General features: G+C 42.0%; 2 protein-coding genes across 5 annotated transcripts in view; both read right to left on the bottom strand.

Annotated features, from left to right (window-relative positions):
* Nucleotides 1-317: 317 nt before the first annotated feature.
* RAPSN (receptor-associated protein of the synapse) lies at nt 318-9,131 on the bottom strand. Its single transcript, XM_010088118.1, has 7 exons — nt 8,644-9,131; nt 5,905-6,243; nt 4,465-4,623; nt 4,024-4,122; nt 3,804-3,926; nt 1,131-1,184; nt 318-521 (listed from the first exon to the last, which is right to left on the bottom strand). Exons 1-7 carry the CDS (start codon nt 8,893-8,895, stop codon nt 318-320), a joined length of 1,230 nt encoding a protein of 409 aa, XP_010086420.1. The 5' UTR covers nt 8,896-9,131.
* A 6,647-nt stretch (nt 9,132-15,778) lies between these two features.
* Nucleotides 15,779-27,580, bottom strand: part of CELF1 (CUGBP, Elav-like family member 1) — a 42,150-nt gene continuing 30,348 nt past the window's right edge. For 2 of the 4 annotated variants that reach the window (XM_010088117.1, XM_010088114.1), the window contains exons 10-13: nt 25,633-25,743; nt 25,277-25,462; nt 24,262-24,405; nt 21,649-22,646 (exon numbers count right to left, since the gene is read on the bottom strand). In XM_010088117.1, coding sequence (XP_010086419.1) covers nt 22,519-22,646; nt 24,262-24,405; nt 25,277-25,462; nt 25,633-25,743 — 569 coding nt within the window. In that variant the 3' untranslated portion in view covers nt 21,649-22,518. Of the gene's footprint in view, nt 16,493-19,534; nt 22,647-24,261; nt 24,406-25,276; nt 25,463-25,632; nt 25,747-27,580 lie in introns of those variants that run through there. The other 2 variants (XM_010088115.1, XM_010088116.1) reach the window with 2 other exon arrangements.

The following is a 27,580-nucleotide window of genomic DNA, read 5'->3' as shown; positions in this document are numbered from 1 at the left end:
GGGGGGGGGATTCAGGGAAAAATCCAACCCCCCCCTGCACGTGAAGAGCTGCTTCCCCAAGAGGAATTAAATGAGGATCTGCGAACAGGGCTAAGCACCTACACGGTGAGGACACCAGTGAACAATCATTTGGAGGACACAGGATGGACATTATGGCTGAATCTCACCCTTCGAGGCCATGAGATTCACAACACCGCAATGGGATCCTCAGGCAGGACAAAGACCTGGGCAAGAGCATGCATAGGACTGTCCTACTCCTCTCTCAGCTCTTTCCTATGACTAATGTCATGACAAGGATCTTTAGTAGTTCCAGCTCATTACTTTAAGTGGAAGAAGTGGGAGCAAGGCAGCGCCTGGAGCTGGTTGTTCTTCTCCCCAATGGACTCTCCACACATGCCACAGTACAGCTCCATCTCCTCCACGCATTCATGGAACTTCACTACGTGGTCACGCAATTCCCGCTGCTGCCCTTTTGTGCGGTAGATCCTTTCACACAGGCAGTGGAGCTTCAGCAGGCCAAGCTGCAGGTGAAGGGCAGAAACAAGAAAAGTGAACCAGGTGAAGGCAGAGCAGTAACAGGAGTGGAAACCACTACAGCACCACCAGCCAGCTAGAGAAAGTTGCCTGAGGGATAGGATCAGTCATAAGGACATCTGGTCTCTCAGCACTTCCTGCCATTAATCCTACCTCTCTGTATCACAAAAGGGGACACCAGGGCAGCTCTTTTGTCAGGATGGTTTTCCAGAGCTATCCATGATATACACTGCATTTCATTTCCCTTTGCCTCTAGCTAGCACACAGTTCAGTGGCTGCTCAGAGCAACAGTATTTTTGAAGAGACCCCTAATCCTCTAGCTCTCTGCTTGTTTCATACCCCATTTTTACTGTTTCTCATTCCCCTTTGTCTATCCTTCTGTGACTCCTCTCTCACTTTTAAGGCTTGCACACTGATCATCATCTGTGCAACTGCCCACAACTACACACTTTGTAACAAAGCAAGTCTCAAGTATCTACTGGTTAATAGGGACACATTCATAAGCAGTAACAACTCTGGATACTTCAACACTTGTCTTCTTAGGTTGCCTGACACAAAACTATGGACACTGCTGAAGATAAGCTGTAGGATCCTACCTTGTTCCCTAGTCCCTCTGCCAGCTCCTGTGCCTTTTCAATGCTTTCCAGAGCCTGTGAATGGAGAGCATGTATCATCAGTTCTCTGTCTGATATATCAAAACCAGACTCCTATGAATGTCCTACAGGAATTATTGAAAGAGGTAAAGAGGTACAGAGTAGAATTTGGATAAACAAGCATCCCTGCAGCTCTGGAGATGCAAGATAGCTGTCTGGCAGATTTTCCTCCCCTCCCAAAAGTTCATCCATAAGAAAAGTTTGGTTTCTGAAAGACCACAAATAATCCAAGAGCTACATTTCTGTTCATCATTTCTTATGATATTGGCAGAGGCTGGTGTTTCCAAGCAGACAAAATACAGAGTTATTTAAACTCAGTCACACATGGTCAGTGGGGTTGGTACGAAGCATAAGCAAGGCAAGCCTTTTCCCCATCCTACCCTACAGGCTCAATAATTGTTGGGCAACTCCAATTTCACTTGTCCAAGAGGGAAGGGAAGGGATCAGCACCACCAACACACCATGCTTTTCCATTTTTTCCCTGCTGTGCACATACCCACGGTGTCCTACTTGCACATGGTGTGATGTAGGAGTGTACTGCTCTCCATCTTTTTCAACCTCAAGGAAAATATTTAGCATAGCAGCTGTTACACCAAATGAGTCCCTACTTTACCCTAGATGCCAGAGTGTTCTGATCATCAGTGTCTGTTTTCCCAAACTATTGAGATCTGCTTCAGATTTGTCCAAGCAGAAGAAGTAGTCTCCCTTATGATGCAGTATTTTTCAGGAGGAACATGATAAATTTCTCCCCTATAATTTGTCATTACTGCTATTCTAAGAGAAGAGGACCAGATGAGATGAAAGGATGCACTTTGAATGCAGAGGAGGTGGCATTAGATGTGTGGTGGCAGCAACAGCCTAGGGTAGGGAACCTGTAGAAGAGGGAAGCAGAAACTGAAGGCTAGCAGGTACAACGTAACTGAGAGCTGTGCCTAGGAAGAGGGACTGTGTACTGGAAAACCCTGAAATTAATTACTGGGACTAACAATGAAAGTGAAGCAATGTGAGGTGGGGGAAGAGATGCTGAGAAGTCCAGGGGACAGTTTGTCTTGGACAGGAATATGAGACTGCACCAGAGTTTAGGCAAACAGGCTGTGAACAGCAGCCCTGGAGAATCTGCAATAGTATTGACTACATGCAAGGAAAGGGACTAACTGGCCAAGGAGACCAGGACAATGCATGAAGCTAGGACAAGAACAGGGAATCTGCAAGTGGAAGTTCGCAAACTGCTTTATTAGGTAACTGATATTGGGATGAGTAGCGTTAGAAATGGAAACTGCAGAGGGTGAGTATTCAGGGCTGTGAGATTTGAGGAGGTCATATTCAATCTGGGACAAGGGGCATAAACTTCTTGACCATGAGGACAAACTTCCCTCTAGTGCCTGGAACACAATACAAGATTCATCTACTCCTCTCTTCTTTTGTGGGTTTTGGTGAGATTAGGACTGTGCAAAGCCCTCAGCAGGCTCTCACAGGTGAGAGCTGTGTGTGGTATCAGGGGTTGGCAACAGCTGGAGGTGGGGTCAGTGAAGGTAGGGGTTTGATGAATGCTCTGAATATTCTCTTCTGTAGAGGCGTACCTGCTGCGTCCTGTCCTGTTCTTTTGAATACAAGATACAAGGCTGGGAAGGGATTACACTGAGTAAAGTTTTTAAATCCACAGTTTCTTCTTCCACCGCAAACATAGTGTTTACTTACTGAGACTGCTTAGTGTATCTCACCTGACTAATTCCTTGCTGTGGGCAATTCAGATGATGACAGCACTTTGAACTTGTCTTTTCTGACGGACACATACTTGATTTCCTAATATCTGCAATGGTTCATTTGAGCTAAAATTCTTCGTGTCTCATAGGAGCGATAAGAGTGAATCTTCATCATATCTATACCCAAAGCAGCATCCTGATGTGGCACTGTGCAGGCATTCCCAGTTGTTCAGCGCTAGTTCAAGGCTAACTTCTGAGCATCTTGTTCTGCAGCCCAGTAACATTCCTCCAGTACAATCTGCGGCGTCTAGTGCAATCTGGATTTTAACACACGTACACTTCCTACGCGTTTTCAAAATAAGTAATTTCACCCCCTTGTACTCTATTGATCGGTTGTCCATTCCCAAATGATTTTCTGCTCTCATTTCTCTGTTTCACGTCACAGCTTATGTACCTTCAAAGTTTCTCTAGGAATTTGATGCTGTGTTTGTCTGCAAAGCACATGGTGGAGCCATAGAGCTGTCTAAACATCATCACTACCACAATAATGAGCTTAGTCATAGAGCTAAAAGGTAGGCAGTGGAATCTATTTCAGAGCATAAGCATAATCTGATTGCCTAGGATGGCAGGAGTAGGCTTCCTTCCCTCAGTGCTGGGTTCTCAGTGTAGTGCTTAAAAGTCATCAGGACTGACTATTGAGACAATTCTGTAAGTTAGCAGTCTGACTCAGAATGGATGTTCTGTTGGTAATGAATTTCTCGGCAAGAGGGACCATTCAGAGAAATGTAACAGACCTTGCTGGTAGAACCAGGGGGTACAGGGCTCTCCTGCACTTTGATGGGCGTACAGTTCAGAAAGAGACTCTGCTCTAATGTTATTAACAAACGTCTGTAGAAAGAAGTTTGTAACTGACCTTGTCCAGCTCCTTCTGGATCATCCAACACTTAGTCACTCCTAGAAGCACCTGGACCAGGCCCAGGCGGTTTCCAATCTCTGTCATGATGCTCATGGAGGAATCATACCGAGGAAAGGCTGTCTGCAGAAGCAGGGAGGAAAACACATGTTTTGCTACAGCCTGCTTTTCACACCCTCTGGCTGTCCCCTCTGCCCTTCCTGGCAGGAAAGGGCTGTACCTGCACGTCTTTGCGACTGCGATGGATATCTGCAAAGCAGAGCAGACACAGCGCTTGCAGAGGCCGGTCACCATGCTGCAGGGCAATCTTCATGGACTCCTGAAAGAAATTGTCTTTGGTCAGTAGAAGAGCTTGTTCCTGGCTCAAAACAGCAGGGCTGGGACTGTGCACTCCAGCCACTGAAAGGTCAGCTCCAAATAAATGGTGCAGTCTTTTCAACGCAAGGAAAGTCTTGTTCACGTGTTCCCAACCAAGAGCCATTCTTAGACCCCAACTTTTGAGCCCCCCTGGGCTACTGAAACCACAGCTCTAAGACCGGGAGGCAGCAGGAACATCTAGGGTGAAGTGTGAATGCCATGGTATCTCTCATCCTCCCAGTTCTGTAGGCAAGATCCCCTTGCAGAGACCTCTGACAGCTCTGCATCTGCCAGCACCCTGTACCTCGCAGCAGTCCATGGCATCTGCCAAGCGCCCCAGCTTGCGGTAGGCCACTGCCATGTGATATTGGCTCATCGCACGGTACTTCAAGCTCCAGCCTTTTCCGTAATCATTCACCAGCTCAGCTGCTTTACATGGGAAGAACAAGGCTTTCTCATAGTCCTGTAAGGCAGACAGCAGACAGACACCAGTTACAGCAAAAATAAAGCTAAAAGAAAGAAAAAAATAACCCAACCATTTTTTATTTACTAACACTGCAACAGCTAGCAGATTTCTGTACACCTTTCAACCCCTGCTGCTCCTTTTCCACATGCCCTGTTTCACAAGATGTTTTCACTGGATATCAAACCCAAGGTGGAATTACCATATACAGAAATCATATTACTCTCCAGGTTCAGGACACTGGGGCAATGACACAGAAAATGAATTTTAAATAGTATGCCATCAGCTTTACTCTGCAGGAACCATTTACTTTCCCTCTAGAACCAAAAGCTGAAAACTTTATTTGCTCTTACATCATCTCTGCTTTCAACATCTACATGGAGCCCACATGTTCTCCATATAGTGAGTCAGGATCTTTGAGAGGCTGTTTATCCATTATTGCAGGAAACAGGAACAAAAAATCATGGCCTCACCAAATCCGCAATAACACAACATATTTTCATTTTTAAGCATCTTTCTGCATTAAAAGTGTATTAGAAAGAAATCTTATTTTACAATAAGCACAGAAAACTGTTATCTAAATATCTAAAACCATTCACAACTTACATGAGACTGCAGAAATGAAAAAGTCCTCATATTTTTTAATTCTCCAAGATGCATGAAGGAAACCACAAGTTTTTAAAATTGCCTTTCTCCCTTCTTATTTCATACCTTAAAAGTACCTGTACAACGTTCTTTATTCTGTACCTCGTTTGGTATTACGAGGGAAGTTTACTGAGAGTTTTCAACAGTTCAGTTCGTGAGTCTGCCACTCGGGACAAGACCCAAGACGTGAGGAAAAACTATTTGTTGCTGTTTGTAATAGAAGTTGGAAGTGGCCCAATCCCCAGCTCCTGCCTGTTTCCGCTCATATGAATAGCTATTTGCCTGAGATAGTGGTAGAAACAGATAGAGAATGCACGAGTTCTGGCTGCCAGCCCTGTGTGCTGACAGTACCTCCTCTGGTGTGATCTTCTTTGAAGCTAAGTGTGAACTTTCCAACACACAGGAATATTCACAGCCGCTTCTGCTGTGCTCTATAAACATTACACTAATCCTCCCATCCTCACTGTGAATGACAGAACTCAATGATGATTTTACAGAGAAGAGATTTTAGCTTACAATGCTCTCTCAGTACTTCACATTCTATAGTAAAGAAATAAGCTGAAATTCACACCATTTCCAATTCTCTCCTGAATCTGTAATGAAACAATCACCCTTCTGTCCCTTAGGTCACCGCACCTTTATCTGGGCATAGAAGTTCCCGAGGCTGCAGCAGACTCGACACTCCAGCATCTTGTCATCGTTGTTGTGTGCGTAGCGTAAAGCTTTCTCAAAGCACTCCAAAGCCTTCTGGAAAATGCTGAGGCCCAGGAAGGCATTGCCCATGCTGAGGCTCACCTGGCCGTTCAGCTGCAGGCTCACGGTGGTACCCTGCATGTTCAGGCACGTCTTACAGTAAGAGATTGTTTTCTGGAATTCACAGAGTTTCTCATTGCTGCGAGCCAGGTTTAGGTAGCTCTCGGTAAGGTAATCCGGGTCTTCCAGCTCCCGTGCTGTGTCAATTTGTACCACTGCAAACTAAGTAGAAAAGACAGTGTTTGTGAAAGTGTGTCACTTACTGAAATACAGCTCAAACACCCACAGGGTAGAACCCTTTACTGGAGAAGTGCCTCATCTCTGAGCACAGCAGAGAAGCCCAGCAGCACGGACTGAGCAGCACTGTATCCACTGAGTGGTTATCTAGTGGTTTTAAAGGTCTGTGAGCAGTCTGAGGAAACCTCTCCCTCTCTCCACACCATCTCTGGGGCAAGGAAGAGGAACTATGCTGGTGGTTAGTGGAAACAAGCTGTTAAATGGCACTACAGAGAAGCAGGTAAAGAAGGAACCATCTGACACAATGCAGCTCAGTTTTCTTGCACTCTGATTAATTTATTCCACTTTCTCTGGAATTCTTAAGATCTCAAAGTACTCTATTAATAAAGGAAAGTAAGGGAGCTACTTCTTCCATCAATTTTATACTAACAAATTGCAGTCTTAACAGTTTTTGTTCTACAGCCTTCAGGATTCATTGCATACAGCTCTCTTAAATGATCTGGAGTCTTTGTTTTAGACTGCAATGTCTTATGAGTATGGACTCTCTTCTATGTTTTGTGATGATAAATAAATATTTAGCAATTTTCTCAGAATGTGTTTTCATTAGACATTAGCAGTTAGGTTTATGAATAAGAATTCCCTAGGGCACAAACTGCTTCCTTTTTGTATAATGGCAACATGTAATAATTTAAGCTACTAGAACATTTTACATTCCCCAAAATAAAAAAAAACAAAAAACAACCATAAATTGCATACATTTGGGTATCTATGTTCTCAGTTTCTTTTACACTTTAGAAAAGCTGCTATGTGGACCCAGTAATGTGCATTAGCTCATGCTTCCCCGCATTCCCTTACCTTTGTACAAGTTCTCCATTATTTCCTGATTGCCACAGCCTCTTTCCTTGGTGTGCAGTAATTTTTCTCTCCAAGAGAGGTTGAGCATCATAACCCTTCTTAAATCACAGTTAATTTCACGCCTTTAGTTCTCACCCCTTTTCTCCTGTTATTTCCTCTCGCAGTGGTTTGTTGCTAAAGTTCCCCTTCCTCTAACTTTGATCACTCATGGTGTAAAATCTTCAGTTTGACTGAAGCCATTTTTCCTTCCTAATACCAAGAAGAACTGAAATTCACCTACTCTGACCCCGCTTTCTGTTCTCTTCTCAGGTAACAAAGGAAGGTTCAGGTATACTATGCATGCTCCTTTGCCTGTTTCTTGTTTTCCGTGAAGCCTGCAGTATTTCGTTCAGCTAGCCACATCTTACCTTTTTCCTTCTCTCTTCCCTACTCAGTCTGTTGTTTCTGCCACCACCTAATTCCACATCGCTTATCAGAATTGTTTATCTTCAAATCTTTTCCAAGTGTATCCATGCTCCTCTTTTACATCCTAAGTCTTTGGGTGTAACATAGGGCTTTGACACATGCATGGGTTTACTGGAAAGATGTGGCACCCCCATTCTAAACAGAGCTACCAAAAAGTTTCCAATGAGATGTGGGCACCCCCTTCATGTTCTGTGCTAAATGCTGAATGATTACCAGTCTAGTAAGAGGCAACCAAAACCATCAGGACAGGAATATCATGGCCCTTTAGCGAGACCCTATTTCAGGCTGAGATAGTTTCTTAAGACTATTACAACATCCTCTTGCCTTGTCATCTAAATTCTTGAGTCACCCTCCCAAACACTGCCTGCTGCTCTCTATACTCATCCTGTTACTTCTCAGATCCACACATCAGCTGCTTTTTGTTCATCTGATCCTCATGCTCTTGAAATGTAACTTCAGCTTCTTTTTACCACTCTTCCATCAAGCCCCATGTCCCTCTTCTATGCTGTCCTGACAACTGGGAGCCCCTCTCTGACCTCAACTGCCAGACGCCTCCTGGAACATCTCTCAACCTCCCTGCCAAAAAAGCATCCCACTTCCCTCTTCCCCCTCTTAATCAGACCCCTTGCAAACACATAATTGTAATTAAAACCAGTGTAAGATCTGTATTAGCTATCAAACAGCAGTTGAACAAGGTAAGATATGTCTCCACAAAATTGCTGCCTATTCTACAGAATACACTGTTTTCATACTTTTTTTCTGAAACCTGGTAACATGGAATGCCTGTATGTGGGGAGTAAGTCAAGAAAGGTCCCCATGATTAACTGGAGAACCTCAATAACCTGGGAATCCTGAGGGACCAGACCCAATGAAAAGTAGTATTCTGTGTATCTTGTGGGCTGAAGCTATTGGTCAGCACAGTGATTACAGCAGCCCACAATATGCACTCAATAGCTGGTATATTCTGCTATATACACAATAAACCCCCGGTTTCACATTCTAATCTCCAGCCACTCTGTAGTGGGTGCGACACAATGGCATGCATTCATCTCCAGTTCGCCTTACCTTCAGCATATCTTTGTATCTGCCCATCTCTGCATGAGCAGTGATGAGGCAACCCAAAACCCGAAACCTGCCAGCAGGATCCGCAGACTTCTCCAAAACCCTCATCCAGACTTGCAGGGCCTTTTCGGTCTGATTAGACTGGTAAAGATGGAGTCCTTTCTCTATCTGCTGCTTTGTCTGGTCCTGACCCATCTCCCCTGCATTAAAAAGCCTCATACAGTAACCTCTAAGGACAGCAAAAAGGAGGTGCATAGAAGAGAACACACCATCAAATGCCCTAATAGAGGAGGGCGGATTGTGTGCTCAGAAGCCGGCTTGGAGCCACAAAAGCCCAGCCATGTCTGGGGGCTGGAGCTGTGGGAGGCAATGGCAAGAAGTGGCTGCTCAGCACTGCAGGCAGAATCCCAAATCCACCAGGCAAACGTCTCGCTCGCTAGGACTCCATCAGTGCCTTCGCCTGTCCAATCCCATAAACAAAGCAGAAAAGCACAACAAGGAGAGAAAGAGGAAAAAAAAAAAATCTCAAGCGAGAGGAATGAAACTCAATCTGAGCAGCAGCCAGCGCTGGTCTCCTCCCCACTGGCCACAGCTGCGCCTGCCAGTCCGGCTCACGTGGCTCCCAGGAATGCTCCTCAGGCTCCCCAGTCCCAAGGTCACAGCCAGCCAGCTGCCCACCCCTGCCCGCCAGTATGCAGCTTATAAATACCCCAGGGAGAGACAATCAGCTGCAGTCACAGGGATGTCTCCGTTCTCTTCCTCCCTGGTCATCCCCTTTTACAAGCACTGGTGGTGGTGGGCTGGCTGGGAGGCAGCAGCCTCACGTAGGATAGTAGCTTTAGGAACAATACATGCCTTAAAAAGTCAGGAATGAACTGTAAGGCTGCAACACGTACGCACGTGCAGTATTATGCTTACAACAATGTGCCTGATACTTTGCCAGGCACAAAATTCAGGCTCCCTTCTGAGGGCCTCAGCTGGCAATACAGCCTGCTTCCATGGACACAGGTCAGCTCTGTCACTGATGTGCTGCAAATATGGCACTGACTTCTTCATTTCAGGGACAAGATGCAGCTAGCCATCCTGAAAAAACTTTGTTCATGACTGCCTCTGTTGCTCACTGCCATCAGATACCTGTGACAGTCCCCCAGGAGTTTCAACGGAAGTTGCCAAAGGCAGCGCTGAAGTTCTGCATCCAGAACTTGATCTTTTACAATGAATGACAATAATGACCCAAAGCAACAGATTTCTGCACCTTCTGATTGCAGAAGAGGATTGTTAGCCCAATTAGAAGATAGCTTTAACTCTCCTACACACCTCTGAAAGAGTAAGGTTAGACTCTAGGAGTAGTTCCTGTAGAAGTCAAGTTTCGTACCCCCACTGACGTGCTGCATTTTTGATGGGCCCAGTCTTGGTTATCTATAGATTTACTCTGCCCTTCATAAGAAGAGATACCAAACTTGGGAGGCGGGGAATGCCTCAGGGAACTCTAACATTATTCAGGTAACAGAAGTCACAGGCATCCATTTAGGGATCCTCTTACAGGCCAAAGAGAAGAACTGGCAATTCAGAGTTTTACCAACAGACACCCATGCAGAAGCAGACACGTCTCCAGCTGCCTCCCTGCTTCTATGTCAATTTGGTGGCAGCTCTTCCTTGAGCAAAGGTAAATACCACCAGAAACATCTCACAGGCCACCAGCTGGACCATTCTGGCCTGGGTCATGGCTGCCTAAGGAAACACAAGCCCAAGAGAGCCTTCCTGAGGTAATGTGGCTAAGGAAAGCAGGACACAAAAGAGTAAGGAGCCACAGTCTGCCTGTAGGCTTTACATCATAGCAGTCATGATCTTAAGAGATTCCATCCATACCTTTATCCAAAATTTCCTCAGAAAAGTATTTTAAAAAGAAAAGGTTTTTGAGTGGTAGAAGAGTCTTGCTACATTCAGACGGATTCTCTTCCAGGAGCTATAATATTTGCATTATTTAATTTAGCGTTGGTTTGCAGAGCAGTAATGTGCTAGATGATGTTTCAGCATAGAGTCTGTGTACTCTGAAACTCTGGAACTATAAGCTATGGAAAATTCTATAGAAGGCTGAAGAAAAGTAATGCTGAGACACAGCCAGTTAATGTGCAAAAATCACTTCAGCAGCACTGTTAAAATTATTACCTAGTTACTTTATATTTTAGGGCTTCCGTAAAAATCTGATTTGGAAGTAAAAAAAGTCTCTCCTCCTTGCAGTGATTCTTACATGTCTCTCTAGAGGTGGGTGCTGGGATGAACACAAGATGCAGAAGAGCGATCCCCATGGAAGCACTGCTAATGGTGAGGCCATGAGATTTCTGGACTTGGAGAAGTTAAGAGGCCAGGGACAGCCTCACTGGAGTCTACTACATAAAAGAATCAGGCCAGGACTCAAGAAGGAGGAAAACAAAAATCACATCATTCTTTGCTGGAGCAGACTACTTTGCAAAATTAACTTTCCACAAGTAACTCAAACTCATCCTGATGCTTTTGGACCACTTCACCAAAGCACTGCTCCCCTCAATATTCACTCTCATATCCCACAAAGACTAGGCAAAGTGAGAAGAAGATGCCTTGCAGTCTGACAAAACCCACCTAACAGGAGCGAAATGGTCTGTCCCGCATTTGTTCATCACACTGTACTTCCTTGCTTTTGAGTTCTCCTATGAAACAGCACTTAGTCTCTTAAGGATCAACTCACAACTCACCTACTGAGAAAAAAACATCCTAGTAAAAGAAGGGTTAGAACCATCAAGCTCAAATTAGTAATTTTCAAAAAACAGAAAGAAGCATACTCTGATACAGAACATACCACTCTGAGCCCAATGCGGCTGCCTAAATAAGGAGGGGTAAACAGGTATAATCACCAAGACACTGACTACCTGCGCTGCTTTGAGAAAGCAATGGCAGAATAACCATCAGTCTGTGGCTCAGGATCACTCTAGTTCGTACAAGGTTCAGGTATGGCTTCTACAGTAAATGATCCACAGTTTCTTCTCAGGAACTGCAAACAAGTAAGCCTGCAAGGTGCACGGAAACACCAAACTGGGGAATCTCACCTGTCATGCAGTGGAGCTATATGCGCAGTGTAGCTAATCACGTAGTCACTTCTTCAGAGTGACCACACTGAGCGGCTCGTCCTCCTCCCCACTGCTCTTCATCAGTGACTCCTGGCCATATGAAGACAGCAGAACATGGCTGGTAAAGTCAGGAAGATTGGAGACTGGAGTCAAAACAAGCAGTGAAAGGTGGAGGTGGATGTGAGAGGAAAAAAAAATTCTCCTAAAACATTCAACATCAGGACTTAATCTACAGGTTTGTGTATTTGCTATTGATGGTGATAAATGTAACAACTCAGGTGAAATGCTGATTATTTTCAGAGATTAATACACTAGCTCTTATTTGTAGTTTAATTTTCTACTGATTGGTGGTGGCCTTTTAAATTAAAAACCTTCAAAAAAAAAAAAAACAAGCCACCTACCCAGAGGAATCTAGTATCAGTTCTGTAAGATGCAACTGACAGAGCTTTGATTGCATAAGATAAGGCTCGCCACCCTTTGGCACAAGCAGGAATCTTCCATCTGCCTAAACAAACCCTTTTTCTGATACAATTGTTTCTCTCCATCCTTCACCTCAGCCATCTCTAATCTGAAATCTCTGCAGCCTCCTTTCTCAACAGCTGCAAATTAACTGTAGGGATCCCAGCACGCTCTGCAACAGGTGGCTCAGCGCCTCACTTTGCAGTTGGTGCACTGCGGGGAAAGGAATGCAGCGCTGAACCCTGATGCTTGTGAGTGCTCTCAGAGTTACAGTCATGTAGGAAGTAATGGGGTGAAACAGAGTGTGCCAGATAACAGAGGAAAAGGACAGGGAGGAGAAACATAGCTGCCCTGAAAATGCTTGCAGTCTCTGAGATGCAAGACAGCAGGAGGAAGGAGTAACATTACTGAATTCTAGGAGCTTTCAGAAATGTGGTAAAGTCATGGCCATTGTGGTACTTTCCTTCTGAGAGAGGCAGTATTAATGTCAAACTCATGGCAAGTTTCTGAATGAATTCTACTTTGCCTACATAAAATATTTTTTTTTACAACTCATTTTATTTCAAATGGTTAACATATCTTAGTTCTAATAGTGAAGCAGGTAACTTTTGCTTATCACAAAGCCTGAGCTAGTAAATAATCCCAACCCATCTGGCTTTTCCCTGTGTAGTATTTCCAGGAGCAGGAGCACTGAGGCTGATACCTTCACGCTGTAGAACCAGGACAGGTCCAGCAAGCTTGGCCGCGTTCCTGGAAGGGATAAGGAGGCAGTGGAGGGTATGGGGCTCGTAGGAGCGCTATGAACTGGTGCCTGTCTAATCCTACGCGCCACCATGCACACATGCTGTTCCTATATAGCTGAAGTCTGGTGTTATGATGAAGTTATTTAGCCTTTGAAACACCATGAAGCACAGTGCACGGATAGGCAAGTGGCTACGCAGCACCAATTCTGTGAGGATGGATATGCCCACACCTCACTCCCAGTGTATCACGTATTTGCATTATCCAAGATTCTCAGCTTTTCTGTATCTAATGTCTAAAGGGGACTTGACTGCCAAATGACACAAAATGGAGGCAAAAAAGCTTTTCCATTTCTACTCAAACTAGCTCATCTACACAGAGATAAAAATCCAGGGCTATAATGCACATCGAGAACAATGGTACCAGGCCGTGAAAAAACTTTTGTGTCTCACAGCTCAGAAGCTGGAAGATAGTTCTCTCATTCCTCTCCTCATCTTCCCACACTTGAACCCAAAAAAGAACCTCAAGTTTAAGACACAAATACAACACACAAGGACTCTTCTCAAACAGTTTAATAGCAAATAAACAAAGGAAGGTACCACACTTGGCATATACAAAATGACTTGTTGTCGGTGTGTCTGTGCAATTAAAACAGCTTTAAGTTGCCCTTTGGGACAAAAAGAAAAAAAAACCACACACACAAAAGGAAGAAAATTCCTTTAACACATACTCGCTCGTTCCAAACTTGTAACAACTCTTTTCATTTTTAAATCCACTACACAAACTCTGCGATCAGATCAGAAAAGCAACAAGTGCTCCTCTGCTTTTTAAACCATTAAAGTAAAATCCGTAATTCTCTAGAGAGTACAACACAATTTCACACAAAAAGACATTTTGTTTTGCAAATCAAAACAAGAAAAAAAAGGAACAGCTCAAACAAGGTAAAGAAAAGCATTTCTACGACTGAACCACGACTTTGAGTTGATTAAATCCCATTACTGCAGAACAGACTCTACATTTGGTCATAGTGGCAATTTGTTTTCTCGTCACATTGTGAATCACTTTACATTGTTTTCTAGTAGAAAAGGCAAAAAACTGTACAAAACCCCTAGTGTTAAATACAATGTTTGTACCAATAAAAAAGCCCACAGGTTTGTCTCCAAAATGTAAATTTTCTTTTTAAATTATTCACAAAAAGCAGCCAAAAATCAGAAAGGCAGCTGCTGCTCCACTGTCTCAAATCCATTAAAACCACCACAGAACAATTAAAACAACCAAAGGAAGAAAAGGAAAGAAGAAAGGAAAGAAACATCCAACATTTGGCATTTTGGTTTTCTTCAGATGTTTTTCCACAGGTTTCCCCAAAGTTCCTTACGGAACCAGAATGTACACGTACAGAAACGTATTGGCAGTTACTCAGTCCACTGCAGGGTATCGGTGCCCCCCACGGACACACAGCCCTGTGCATTCAGACTGTGGGACTAACAGCAGCCAGCCCACAACCCTACCTCCCAAATAAACAACCCTCTAGCCTTTTTTTTAAATCCAGCCTCACGCTTCACTCCCAGGTGTATGTACCATATCCAAACATCTTCTGTCTTATAAGCAGATTAAGGACTGTCTATACAAGTCTAGCCAATATGTACTGAGAACATAGTATCCTCAGCCAACTCAGCAGTAGGACAGAAAAAAAATATTTTTGCATCTTTGCATTATCCTAAACACTGGACAAAAGTAAGATTTCTATCCAATCAAACATGATTTGCTTTCTCAGCAAAACCTCTTCTCCTGGGATTTCATGTCACATTATTTTCTACTGTTAAGATACCTACACTAGCTTGCTTCTCCTTCTGACGGAAACATCATCACAGCACACACTCTTCAGGTGCCTTCATCTAGAAGCTACATCCCAGTTTCTACCTGTGCAGATGGTACGTAGGGTAGGGGGAAGCCTGCTGCCCAGAAAGCACTAACCTGCTCGAGTTTATCCTGCAAGTCAGAAAAACTGCTTAGCTCATTACCCAATTAAAAACTAAACAAAAACTAAAAAATCTCCGTAGAGATTCCCCAGCTAAGGCCCTTCATAAGAGAGCTGGGGATGGTACCCTGTTCAGGTAACAGCTTCAGAGGCTGTTGTATTGTGCTTGTCACTTGGGAAAAGAGCCAGCAGTTGTAGGACCAGGTTTACAAATGCTTTCTCTGGGATATTTCAAACACTTCATTTCAAGAGCTAACCTAGATCCTTCCAGGATCCTGCCACCAAGGCCTAACTGATGGTATTAAACTGGGGCTGGACTTCACAAAAAATGTGCCCTGAATTAAATAAAATGCTCATAAAGAGCAAAGGAGCCCTAGCTTCAGATAACTTTGGAAACAGAAATACTGTGAAGTTCCTCCACCTTCCTGCTCCCCAGCTATCCCCTTCCACCAAAAAACTTCCACTACAGGAACAGTGCCGCCAAGCCCCCTGGGAGCCTCCCACAGCACTGGAGATGGAAAAAGGTCCAGGTGCTCTGTCAGGCAGACAGTCTAAGTGCACAGGTAGATGCCCTCAGGTGGCTTCTGATCAGATATTTGTCATACCAAAAAACACCAATTTAAAGGATACCTTTGAAACCCATTAAATTGCTCAGTTTTTGCACAAACTATAGAAAACAGAGAGGTGAAGGTGATATATACGAGGGTGTGAAGAAAACAGCAGGAAACATGCAGAACATTTCTGGGCACTACCTTAGTTTGAAAGATTAAAACAAAAACATCACATTTTGCTGAGGAGATTGTAATTACAAAAAAACTAAGCATGCTGGGTCTTAACAAAACACAACATCAACTCTGATCAAATTTTCACTGCAGACTGATTATCACACAGGGAAGCAGGGGAAAAAGAAAAATAATAATAATAATAATAATAAAATCAATAAATGCCAGGGCAAAAATGTAGCTACAATCAGAAGAAAATGTAGTTCAAGTGTTTTCTGCTGATGCCACTCAAGTCACAAGTTTGAACTCATAAAAATACATGCTGTCTCCTCAAGCACAGAAACCACATCAGCAAAATGTGACTAGGAAGTCTCCTGAAAGATTGAGTCACACCATATAATTGACTTTTTTCTTCTAAACTGTGTTTTTAAAACTAAGCACACAGAAAAAAACTAAGCCTAGAAAGTGATTGGCTGTATGTTCACAGAAATACAAATACTCCACAAGGTATGCTAGCAAGGCTGCTCTGAAGACAATTACAAAGAATCAAATTCACAAAATCAAGTGGTTATCTTACGAAGGTCTAGAAAAATAGAAATTCTTTTATATTCAAATGCAAGTTTAAATATTCCCCTTCAGCAGTCTTTCTAGCAAAACCAATTTGGCAGCACAAAAAAAAAAAAAAAAGAAACAAACGTAATAAAAATACACATCAGCATCAAAGGTCAACACAAGGTCAAAGGTGAGAGTTCAAGCATCAGAGAAGCTGAAGAGACAAGGATTTGGACGATGTACTTGAACGCCACATCGACATGCTTTAGGCACAACGATGAACAAACGGCAGGAATCTAGAAAAAAAACAAACCAGAAAGAGGGAGACCCACTGAGTTACACAGAACAGTACATCCAAACACGGAGAGAGAGAACAAGAATGGGCACTGTACAATGAGATCTCCTGGGGAAGGGAGTCGACAGGGAAGGGCAGCACATGCCAACGATGGACAAGTAAAAGTCAAAGTACATGAAGGACACCAAGTAAACATCGAACTGCCAGAAACCAAATGGAAGCAGAGGCTTGGGTTTCCCTCTCAACAGCCCCGTGGCGTGTTGATGAGCATGCATTCACCTTGCCCCACGCCCAGTGTGGCACTGTGTGCCCAGAGCAAGCTCCCTCCCCCAGGAGACCGATTCTAAAAAATATGTCTCCAGGGCTAACATTTGCCCGTAGAGACAGAGACCATGAGAGACAAGACAGAGGACACAGGGGATTCACAGGTGGTTTGACGGCTGAGACTTTTCTTGCATCCTAACATGGGAAGTTCTTGGGCAGTGGTAGCCCAGGAAATCCATGTTCTTTCTTTCAGCTACAGTCCCTTCTCATTCCTTAGGAGCCCATGAAACTGGGGGTGGATGATTTGGAACGGGGGGGAAAAAAAGATTATACAAGACAAATAGTGGAATAAAAAACTCCACATATTAGAGAAGAATTCCTTAAGACTTGACTGCAAGTTAAGACTTGTCCTAGCTGAGCACTTTTCATACCATTAGACCTGCACAGGGATTTTCCTTTCCCAACCTTGCCCCCAGCTCCCTGACTTTCGGAGGGGGGGGGATTCTGGGCTCTGAGAAGCTCTACAGTCACTGTTGCCAGTTTGATGAGAAGAAAAAAAATGTTTCCTGAAGCTCTCTTGACGAGTTTGCAAATAAAACAATTCTTCTATTAAGTGATATAAATACCTTTTGTTTCCTCCCCTCAGCTTGTGAACTGCAAGAGACAAGGAACATTTTAGGAAGAATGTGGGAGCTAGAGGAGAGAGGAAGCAAGATTTTTCTTTTTTCTCCCTCTCTGCCTGCCCCCTGACAACTCCCCTTTATTTCCTTTTTGTGGCCTTATTCTTTAGCACATCTGAAAACTGCTGGTTAGAGACCAGACCAAGGTGACACTTGCAGATTATCTGACAGCATTTATAGCATGTTCAAGAAGAGCAAGTGGTGTATTCTCATCCCAAAGCAACAAGAAGCACGTTGTCCAGTAAACCTGCAACACTCCACTTAAAAGAACTGCTGAGATTAATTTGCTCTTCATACTTTCCAATTCAGGGAAAGGACTTAGCATGGACTTTAAACACAATCCAGCAAACAGAGTAAAATGCAACTCTTGCAGTTATTTCTATAGTTCTAGAAATACTCTAGATAGTTTGCAGATGGCTCTGCAAACTAGAAAGGCAAATTCATCACAAACTGAGGCATGAGAAACAACAAGAGGCAATAAGTGACAGCTAAGCATGCACCATAGAAATTCTTTGCATGATTTGTTTAAGGGTTTTTTTTGATAGAGGTTTTCCAAATATTTAACTCAGCAATTTTGAGGGGAAAGACTAAGTTTCATTAAAGCCCTGAGGAAGGACTGGCCTACAAGAGCAGAGCCATGAGATGCTGTATAAGAACTTAATGACTTGGGGAAAGTCATTCCAGTTTGTCCTTGACTTATTCTCACAACTGTGATAATTCTGTCTTCTGTGTTTTATACTTTGTGGTAGGTATGCTCAGGGACGTATAAAAACCTTATGTTTAAATGTTTGCAACAAGAAGTTCTCAAATCATTTTACATGTTCATAGTTGCACCCTTCATTTGCAATTTGCTTTATCCAAGTTGCTTTTAAATATTTCCAAATGAAACAGGAACAATTTCCTTCTGCTTGGCTATTCTTCCCTAACTCACAACCATTAACAAAAGAGACAGTTCAGTTAATTCTGTCACACAGAATCTATCATGCTATGTGACCTTCAGTATTCAGATTTAAAGCTTTTTCCTTATAGGCGTATTTGCCAGTGAGAAATTTTCTGAGGTGCCTATTTTCCAGATAGTATTGCCCACAGCTAGTAAACTGCCCCATGATTAAAATATAAAAGAGATATTCACCTTCATCATCTCAGATACTTTTGAAAAATTGCAATCCTCATTCTGTTTAGGATTAAAATTTAATCATTAGTATCAAAGGCATTTTTCAATAATGTAAGCTTTATATTACCGGAAGAAAAAAAAATAAACTACAAAGAGATATCCTTTTTGGACTGCTGTTGTCTAGGGGACTGAAGAATCTATGATTTCATTTACCGTAGTACTTGATACTAAATAGCATCAGACTATGGCTTCAGTTGTTCATCCTACTTTCATCTTATTACACATATCTAGTAAAATCAAATGTCTTCTGAGAAAAAAAAAATCTATGAAGTAGACCATTTCCATCTTGGTTCTAAAAATATATAAGTACTTCCTGGTGGCACATGTGATATGGAATTCAATTTCATCAGAAGCCCTCCTAGCTTTTGTCGCAGAAAATTTAGATTCTTTGGTCTATGAGCACACACAACACTTTGTTCATGTGGCTACTTAAGCCAATTCTTCTGCAGTTTATTTTAACTCACCCAACTCTTACCCTACTATTCAGGAAGTAAAGCATTTGACACTAATTAGATTTGCCCTTGAATGAGAGCATGATAGGAATTAAAAATAAAATAAAATTTAAAGCCCCAGGTCTCCAAAATCCCAGACTTTCCTACCAATGAGTGAGGAAGAAAACTGGCTTAAGAAGGCAAGAAGAGCCTTCCAGAGTTAGCAGGAGCCACCAAACAGACACAGAAACGTTGACTTTATCTGATCAGTTCTGCTATCAGAAAAGAATCTGCCCAAGTCACAAACTTGATACATTTATTAACTTTGGCAACATATACATCAATACACCAAGAAAGGGAAATCTGAAACAAACACACAAAAAGGGCAACATCTTCAGCTGGTGAAAATTGATGCAGCTCTACCGAAGAGAGCAGAACTGCCTTGATTCAAACCATCTGAGGATCACATCTGTTAAAACTTAACCTGCATAGACTTTTTTTCTTTTTGGCAATACTTATAGTTATGCCAATAAGGCACAAGCACTAGCCCATGTTAGGTGTCTTAAGGTGATGATGCCTGGGAGAAGTCACTGATCAAACTAAGGCATAGTGTAAACTGGTGAATCTCCTAAACTCAACAGGAGTTGCACCTATTTGCAACAATGCTAAGCTTGATCCGTACGTTACAGTAGTGAGGACACACTATGGGATGCAAGAGCTAAAATATCTAATTTTGGGCAACTGATATGACTAGTAAAGAGGCCAGAGCATCAAGTTAAAAGAAAAACAGGACAAAGGTCTCAGAGAGTACAGTGGGGTAGGGTGCAAAGAAGGTAAGAGTGACTGTAGAGACCCCAGAGCACAGTGCTCTCCTCCACTGGTTCACAGCATTTGTCTTCCCCATTTAGCAGTTGCTGGGCTGCAAACAGGACACTGAAAATCAGTAGTTTCAATCATGCACATCATTATGTGTGTAAAACAATCACATTCAGGATTCTACAAAACCCTGGCCTTTTTTTCCAGTGAAATAATTTAGGTAATAAATATTCTCCACCCTGGAGCAGTATAAAACTTCTATAAAAATAGAAACAACATTCTTGGTTACAGCAGGTTGCACTTGGAGCAGTTGCTCCCAACTATGTGGTTTTTTTTTTTTCTTGTTTTTTTTTTTTCTTTTTTTTGAAAAGTATATTATTTATAAAAAAAAAATCCCATTATCACCCTGGAGGCCTTCACACTCCAACACTCTTTTCTCAGAAAACCAGGACACATCTTTCCCATCGTGCAGAATTCAAGTGTACATGGTTCACTTAAGTGTATGTTTATGTTTATAGAGAGATTCAAATAATTGACACAGAAGGGTACCACATGCCAGCATAACTGGGAAATTTGGCAATCTGGCCTTTGAACCTTTGCCACCACAAAATGATTTGAATAATACTGATAGATTTACCTGTTCACAATCAATATAGACAGACTGGCATCAACTAAATGTTTGATTTTCAAATTAAGAATGGAAAGGGCTCTTCTTGGATGCTATGGGCCAGGCCTTGTACTTCTGAGGTTTGAGATCCCAGGGGACCCAGTCCCTGGGAATGCCCCACATTCTCAACAGACCACTGCACGTGGGTGTGGATTCTGACCGGTGATCTCAGGTTTGATGGGTTCAGTGCTCCTCCTGCTGGAGCAGAACAGAAAGTCCGAACCACACGTCTGACCCACACACTCCTTATTTAGCAGCTGGCTCCTAGATTGCAGTGTTAGCTGGTGCTGCAGGAAACAGCATCATGAACCAGGAATACAAACAAAACAAGGAAAAGGAAAAAATGTGAGGTAAATGGAGCTTCTGTTAAAGATGCACAGAAATTGTAAACTTCCTCTTGTGACAGAGGTGGATTTTGGTGGTTATAAAATGGGACTCTACTCTGATATCTTAAAACAACTCAGGCCAGAGTGTCAAAAGTCCTTTGAGCCCCCTAAAACCAGTGTATAACAAAGGCCCTTAGCAACGCATTGGCAGTTTCACAAGTGTGCAGAAAAAGTGTGTGTTCATTGAAGGGGTGTGTTCAATTCTCCTTCAATACAGAAGACAACAGCTAGTACCAAAAGGCAGAATAAGACTGAATGGCTCAATTCTCTGCTCTGGTTCTACAGCTCCTGTGTTAGCCTGCTTTGCACTGATACGCACCACCTTAAAGGAAAACTGCAGTATAAAGAAAGACCTAATTACTCAACCAAATCACTGCACAAATGGTTTTGTTTGTAAGTTATCTTTGCAACAGAGTTGAGACTGAGATATCAAATCCTATGAGAATATGTATGAAACAGGAGCCTCAAGAGCTGTGTTAGGAAACTCCGGGCTTTGTACCTCAATTTAACAGTCATTTTAATACAAGAAACAAACAGCACTGTCATTATGCTTATCAGAATGAATTCAAAGTAATACTCTGCAAAAAGGACATTACAGAAATGGGGAACGTGATGAACTGTTAAGAAGAAAAATTGTCAAAATAATTCTGCAGGTTACCAGGGATCAAAAGCTTCTGTTTCTAGCCCCAGATGTATTAATCCAGACTAAGCTGTCTCTCTCTCTCTTTCTACAAAACCTAGATAAAGCACATAGGGTAAGTTTTCTTAAATATGGAGAAATTCACTGCATCTCATTAATATTCAACTGTAAATGGACAGTGAAATTTTCTGGGCAGGGACATTACCTAATAATATATAAAGTGCTGTGTACATTCACAGTACTATATAAACACTATTTTATATACAGAAAAAAAAAAATCACTGCAGTTTTCCTTTGGCTTGTTAATGTGTTCACCCTTCTAGACTGTCTCCTGCTTTTAGAGATGATTTACTAAATTCCCACCATGGCATACAGTTAAGGAAATTTCAAAGAGTGGATGGGGCATGACAAAGGCTACATGGAGTCCGTTCTTTGCTCACCCAAACTTGGATGGACTTAGTTCTCCTTTCCCATCTTTGTTTTCATCAGCTGTTCTGTATTATTTCTGCTTTCCCTTCTCTCCCCGATGGTGGTGTGGTGTCAGTTCTGCTTCCCCTTCTCCTCTCTACCCCAAAGCAGTGTGGTGTCAGATTCTGCTGCTCCCTTTAACCTTCCCTCCCTACCCCTAAGGAGCTGGCATTGGTCCTTCTCAACACACACTGGTTACAAACACAGCAAACTTCAAATAAGGGAAAAAAAAACAAAACAAAAACAAAAAACCTCAGTGATATGGCACCTAAACTCCAAAGTAAAACACTGGAAACAAAAGCACAAACTTGTCCTCCATTCGAAGCGGGATTCTCAGCAGAGGCTGCAGCCGAATCTTCAGGGGAAGATGTGCCAGATAGAAGGCATGGATCAGCTTCCAGGACTGTAAAAACACAGCCTTAGGGCTTCGAATCACTAAGTGCGCTCCTCTCCAACTTACCAGAAGATCCTTCTCACTCCAGTCTCGGAGGGGAGGGGCGCTCAGTATGGCTTGCTGTCATTCTTAGAGCGCTTGAGCTGTACTTTCAGACGCTTCATGCCAATCTGAAAGCCGTTCATTGACTGAATGGCAGCCTGTGCAGAGACAGGATTGTCATAACTTACAAAACCTGAAGAAAGGAAAATACACAGTTACAGCACGCCAAAGCTGTCCACAACAGCTACTCACAACTGGAAATGCAGGTACTCACAAGGTAAGAGAGGCTTGCATGAAATGTCATTTTCACAAGCTCACAACTTTTAAGACTCTTCATAAAAACTTCTTACTAAGGGCTCTCTGACAAAGTATCGCTTTCTGATGTATGGAACTTTGGCCAAAAGATACACAAATCTCAGGAAATTAAAATAACATTTTCTAGTCTTCCAACAAAAGTGAGTACTGCTGTGTGTTTTATAAGAACTCATATCTGGGAGAAAACCAAATCTGGAAAATGTTAATCTATATATGAAATCTCACGAAACATACAAGACTGAAATCACCCTCTTGGCATTACAGGAGTAGATTTGTTTGGAGTGAAGTAGCTGTCAAGGCAGTGTGGCACTTGTACCACTATTATGTTTAGGTTTCTCTCTGATGAAATGTTGTATATCATTCCAGAGAAAGAGCATCCTCAAAATAAACTTCTCCAGGGTTTTGAAGGAACTAATTTTAAATAACTCCAGTCAATGGCTGGCATCACTACCTGGAGAGATCATTCCATATGCAGGTGTTACAGCCTGATGCTCAGCATATTTTTGTGTCCTCACAAAGCATCAGATTATCCACATCTTTTGGCTCAAATACTAAAAAAATACAGGATACTATGTAGGCACAAAGCTATCAAGACCATAGAGAAGCCTCTCCTCTCACCTCTCCTGTTCCATCACAAGAAATCTGCACCTTTCAAAAGAGAGTCATGAGAGTTTACAGCACTACGACAATGCTGCAACTGCTTGCACTGGGATTTCAAAGTGAGGAAAATAAAACCTTGAATCTTTCGGTCCACATGCACAGCCTCCTACTACACAAGCTAAGGAAGAATACGTTCTTCACTCTTGTGGCATCACAGACTTTATCAGTCAACTGAAAATAGTCTATTTGGACAGTAACACAACAGGTTGATCTACAGTTTCAGGATGCACTTCCCACCTTGATGTGCCTCCCATCTAAATACACAATAAGCAGAGCAAAATTAGGCTAAGAGATGCAACCAAAGTTAGGTAGTAAGTACTACAACTGAAGTACTAAAACTGAAACAGTTTTACTATTACAAAGTTTTCAAGAATTAGGAGGAAGCTTTAAAAATTGCCTTCAGAGCATTTACAGAACATCAGAGTCAAATGCTCCTATGCTATGTGGCAGCCTAACAGCAATCATTCATAATGATAATGCAGTAATTAGTATATACAGTAATGTAAACAATTAGTGAAAAGACAGAAAGGGGGAAGATGAGGAACTATACCATGATTAAAGTCTGCAAACACGAATCATAGTGAATTACCTAGGGTCGTAACAGTATAATGAGGCATAATAATATGAAATAAGGAAAAGCAAAAAGTCACAATGAAAATCAGGGAAATACAGTTCATGCTGGAAGAGTTTGGATTTATTTGTTTATTTTTTAGAGACTTAGAGAAAGAGTAACTACTTGACTTAAAAGCTAGACAAGACAATATACTGGAAAAGATACTACTATAAAGAAGGTAGTAATTCAATTCTACAGGTAATGATTAGACCCAACATACCAAAACATTTGCTTAGATTGGTCTGCTTGTCAATGAAAACCTTGGCAGAAACGACATTTCCAAATGGCATGAACATCTGCAGCAGATCCTGATCCCCAAACTCCTGGGGGAGATGGTAGATAAACAGATTGGCTCCCTCTGGACCTTCAAACAACAAGTAGGAATATAAATTCAGAAAGAACACGGACAATGTAGGCCCACTTTACAAAAAAAAAAAGCTGAAAGAGCCATTCAAGCCAAATTTTCTAGATAAAACAATGAAACTGCTGTTTGCACTTCTGCGGAGTACTTGATTCCAGAATAAATCAGTATGACCCTTTGCTGAGATTGATCATTCTAATAATTCTAGCTCTTTCTCACCATTTTTGCTTGCAATTTCCACATTGTGCCAAAACTGCTTCACAGATCTTTGCTGTAATGAAAGCTGAACAGTAAGGTTGAGCCCCAGATGCCTACTAAAACAAAAATGTCTATGCAAAGCTGTGGCCCAAAGAAACTAAGTAAATCTCAATCCAAAATACAATAGCATTAGTTTTAATCTGACAGATTATTTTCTAAGCATCATCCTACATTCTGCTGAAAACCTGCTCCTACATTCTTCATTACTTTACACTACATGTTAAATTGATTCTGAATCTGAAGAGTGAAGAGATTGGCATTAAGTATCTATGGGAAGAGGTGAAGGATCAATAAAAAAGTAACAAAACCACAACTGTTTCTCTGATAGTGGGATGCATCAGGCTGCAGACTCATACTCTCCCATCCTCTGAAAAAATGGAGGGGTACCCTAAGCATTTCAGAAGAGACAAATCCTGGGAGAAACCTCCTGTATAAAAAAATTACTTTGGGCACCCCTTAACAGAGACACCTCAGAGGTTTTCCTTCTTTATCTTCAGTAACTCTAGGATTCTGAAAAATGCCACCAAATAAAAGCTCCGCAGGTAAGGTAGTTACAAGGGCTGAGCTTGCCCCTTTGAAAACCCCTCTCACGTTGTTTCTACAACTTTCTGCCTACCTTCTTTTTGACTTCCCGCTGCACCAATACTCTGCTGTGTTAAGAGACTCTGGTTATAGAGTGTGGGCAATGCAGCAGCAGCATATTGCTGGATTCCAGAATAAGCCTGTGTGAGGGCTTCCATTGTGCTACCTGTCCCATTTGAGAGACCACCACTGCCAAGTCCTCCATTTAAGGCTGCCATTCCTGTACAAGAAAGAGGAAATACAGATGACTGAGTACATCCAGTAAGCCAGATCAATTACATTTTAAACACTCTGCAATATTACAAAAAGGCAGAGAGCAGAAAAAGAAGTAGCACAGCCTGAGGAATGACAATCAGCTATTCACCCAACCCACCACAACGCATGGCTTACCTGCTAAAGAGCTAACGTTGAGGCCTGCTGTAGCCCCTGCCAGCGTCTGCAACGCTCCAAGAGAAGCCATTGGATTAACAGAGGAGCTGCTACTGGAGCTAGGTGAGGAACCTGCTATTAAAAATAAGATAATTAAACTTCAAGAAATATTTTTGGTTCTGATAATTCAATGTCTTCATTAAGTTATTTCTGTAAAAAAGGCTAGTAAGGAACAGATCAAGGCAACACAGTATACTTTATGTAAAAAAAAAAAATCCCCACACTCACACAACTTGATTGATCGTAGTGCTTATATCTTCTAACTCGCTCCTACATTTTTGAAAAATTTCTACTTCATCGTAACATCTACTCTGTGTAGCAATAATAATTTCATTAAGTGTAAGACGCCCAAGATTCAGACAATAAATGAATGTTAGCTAAACTTTGTACCTCAGCATAAGGGGACGAGCAGCAATGCCTGTTTCCTGATGACTAAAGTGAGTAAGAATTGCTACATATTGACATCTGTCTTTGAAACATCACACAGGGTGAAAAAGGCCTAAACACAGATACCAGGGACATTAAAGAAAACTCCAGTGAAACTGAACATATGCTTTTCCCATACTGCCAGAACAGGAACAGCAGATGCCCAGATTATTCTGACACATGAAATACTTTTCCATTAAAAGTTCCGCTGCACTAGCTGGGGCTAGGGCCAAGAAAAGCCTTGGTATGTACATCCAAAATACATAGTATATTCTCTGTTGACTGTGCCACTAACATCTTCAACCATGTTTACTCAGTAAGAGAAGTGTACAGATGCAGTACCTATCAGACTAACAGCTTACGTGGCCTGCCAAATTCCACAATAGGTAGAGTTAGTTCTACAGAAACAGAGATCAAAATCACAAGAAAAAAGTTTGCCAAGCTGGTATATCAAAAGAAGCAGAAGTTCAAATTTTGGTCATCTACAAAGATTATGGATGTGATAAGAATAGTACTTTTATGAATATATAGCAGTGGTTTTCGTTTGTGGACTACTTAGAAATTGGGAGAAGGTACATAAGAAAAGCTAGGAATGTTGCTATTAACTCAGAGGTTTAAATCTACTGCACAAGATGCACTGAAAAATATTTATGGCTCCTACAAATTAAAAGATACTGAAGACTAGTGCTGTAGATGCATGTTGTAGTCTGCTTTCAAGAAGAATTTATCTATCCGAGCAAGTGAGTAACAGAAGAACTGAAATTCAGGCATTTTCAGTTTCCTTAGTGTTTTTGTGATTCTCAGTTACGCTGTGTACATCCATTAAAACTTTGAAAAGAATTGTTAGCATCTTTCAAGCAGATTCACACACACTACATATTCACCACTTCATATATGTGGCACGGAGTTTCTGTTGGAATGGACTATGGTAACTATTTAAACGGAATATGGCAGATTTGCCTAACGAGCCCCAGCAAAAGCTGCATGAGAACCCAGGGAGCTGCACTTCATATCACTGTTTAGTTTTTGTTCTGACATAAGAAACGACAAGCCTTCTTCAGGAGGTCCTCCTAGACAAACTCTCTTAACAAGTCAGAAATTGAAAGACAATGTCCCAAACTATGATTTAAGGTGCTTACTTTGAAGAAAAGGACACACTTCCCATCTTAGCAGCACATTAAATGTAGGAAAAATACAAATAAAATGTTACAATATAATCCTCAAGTTGGTAGAAAAAAAATAGCACAGCTGCCTGAATAAAAGCCAGCATTCAGAAATGATACAGCTGCCTCGATTTTAGAATATCACTTGTTTCTACAACACTTCATTGCTAATCTGCATAATTCAAAAAGACACTACATTTGACAGATGAAAACACCATTTAAAAAAAGAAAAAACAAACCCACAATAAAATAGTAGTGGTATAGAAAAAAAAGAACAAAGCCAACGCTAGAGAGCAAAGTAAAAGAGAGAACAGATGCTT

The sequence above is a fragment of the Pterocles gutturalis genome, unplaced genomic scaffold (genome assembly GCF_000699245.1).
Source record: "Pterocles gutturalis isolate BGI_N339 unplaced genomic scaffold, ASM69924v1 scaffold367, whole genome shotgun sequence".
In the NCBI taxonomy this organism is placed as follows: domain Eukaryota; kingdom Metazoa; phylum Chordata; class Aves; order Pterocliformes; family Pteroclidae; genus Pterocles; species Pterocles gutturalis.
This window is presented reverse-complemented; position numbering and strand designations above follow the sequence as displayed.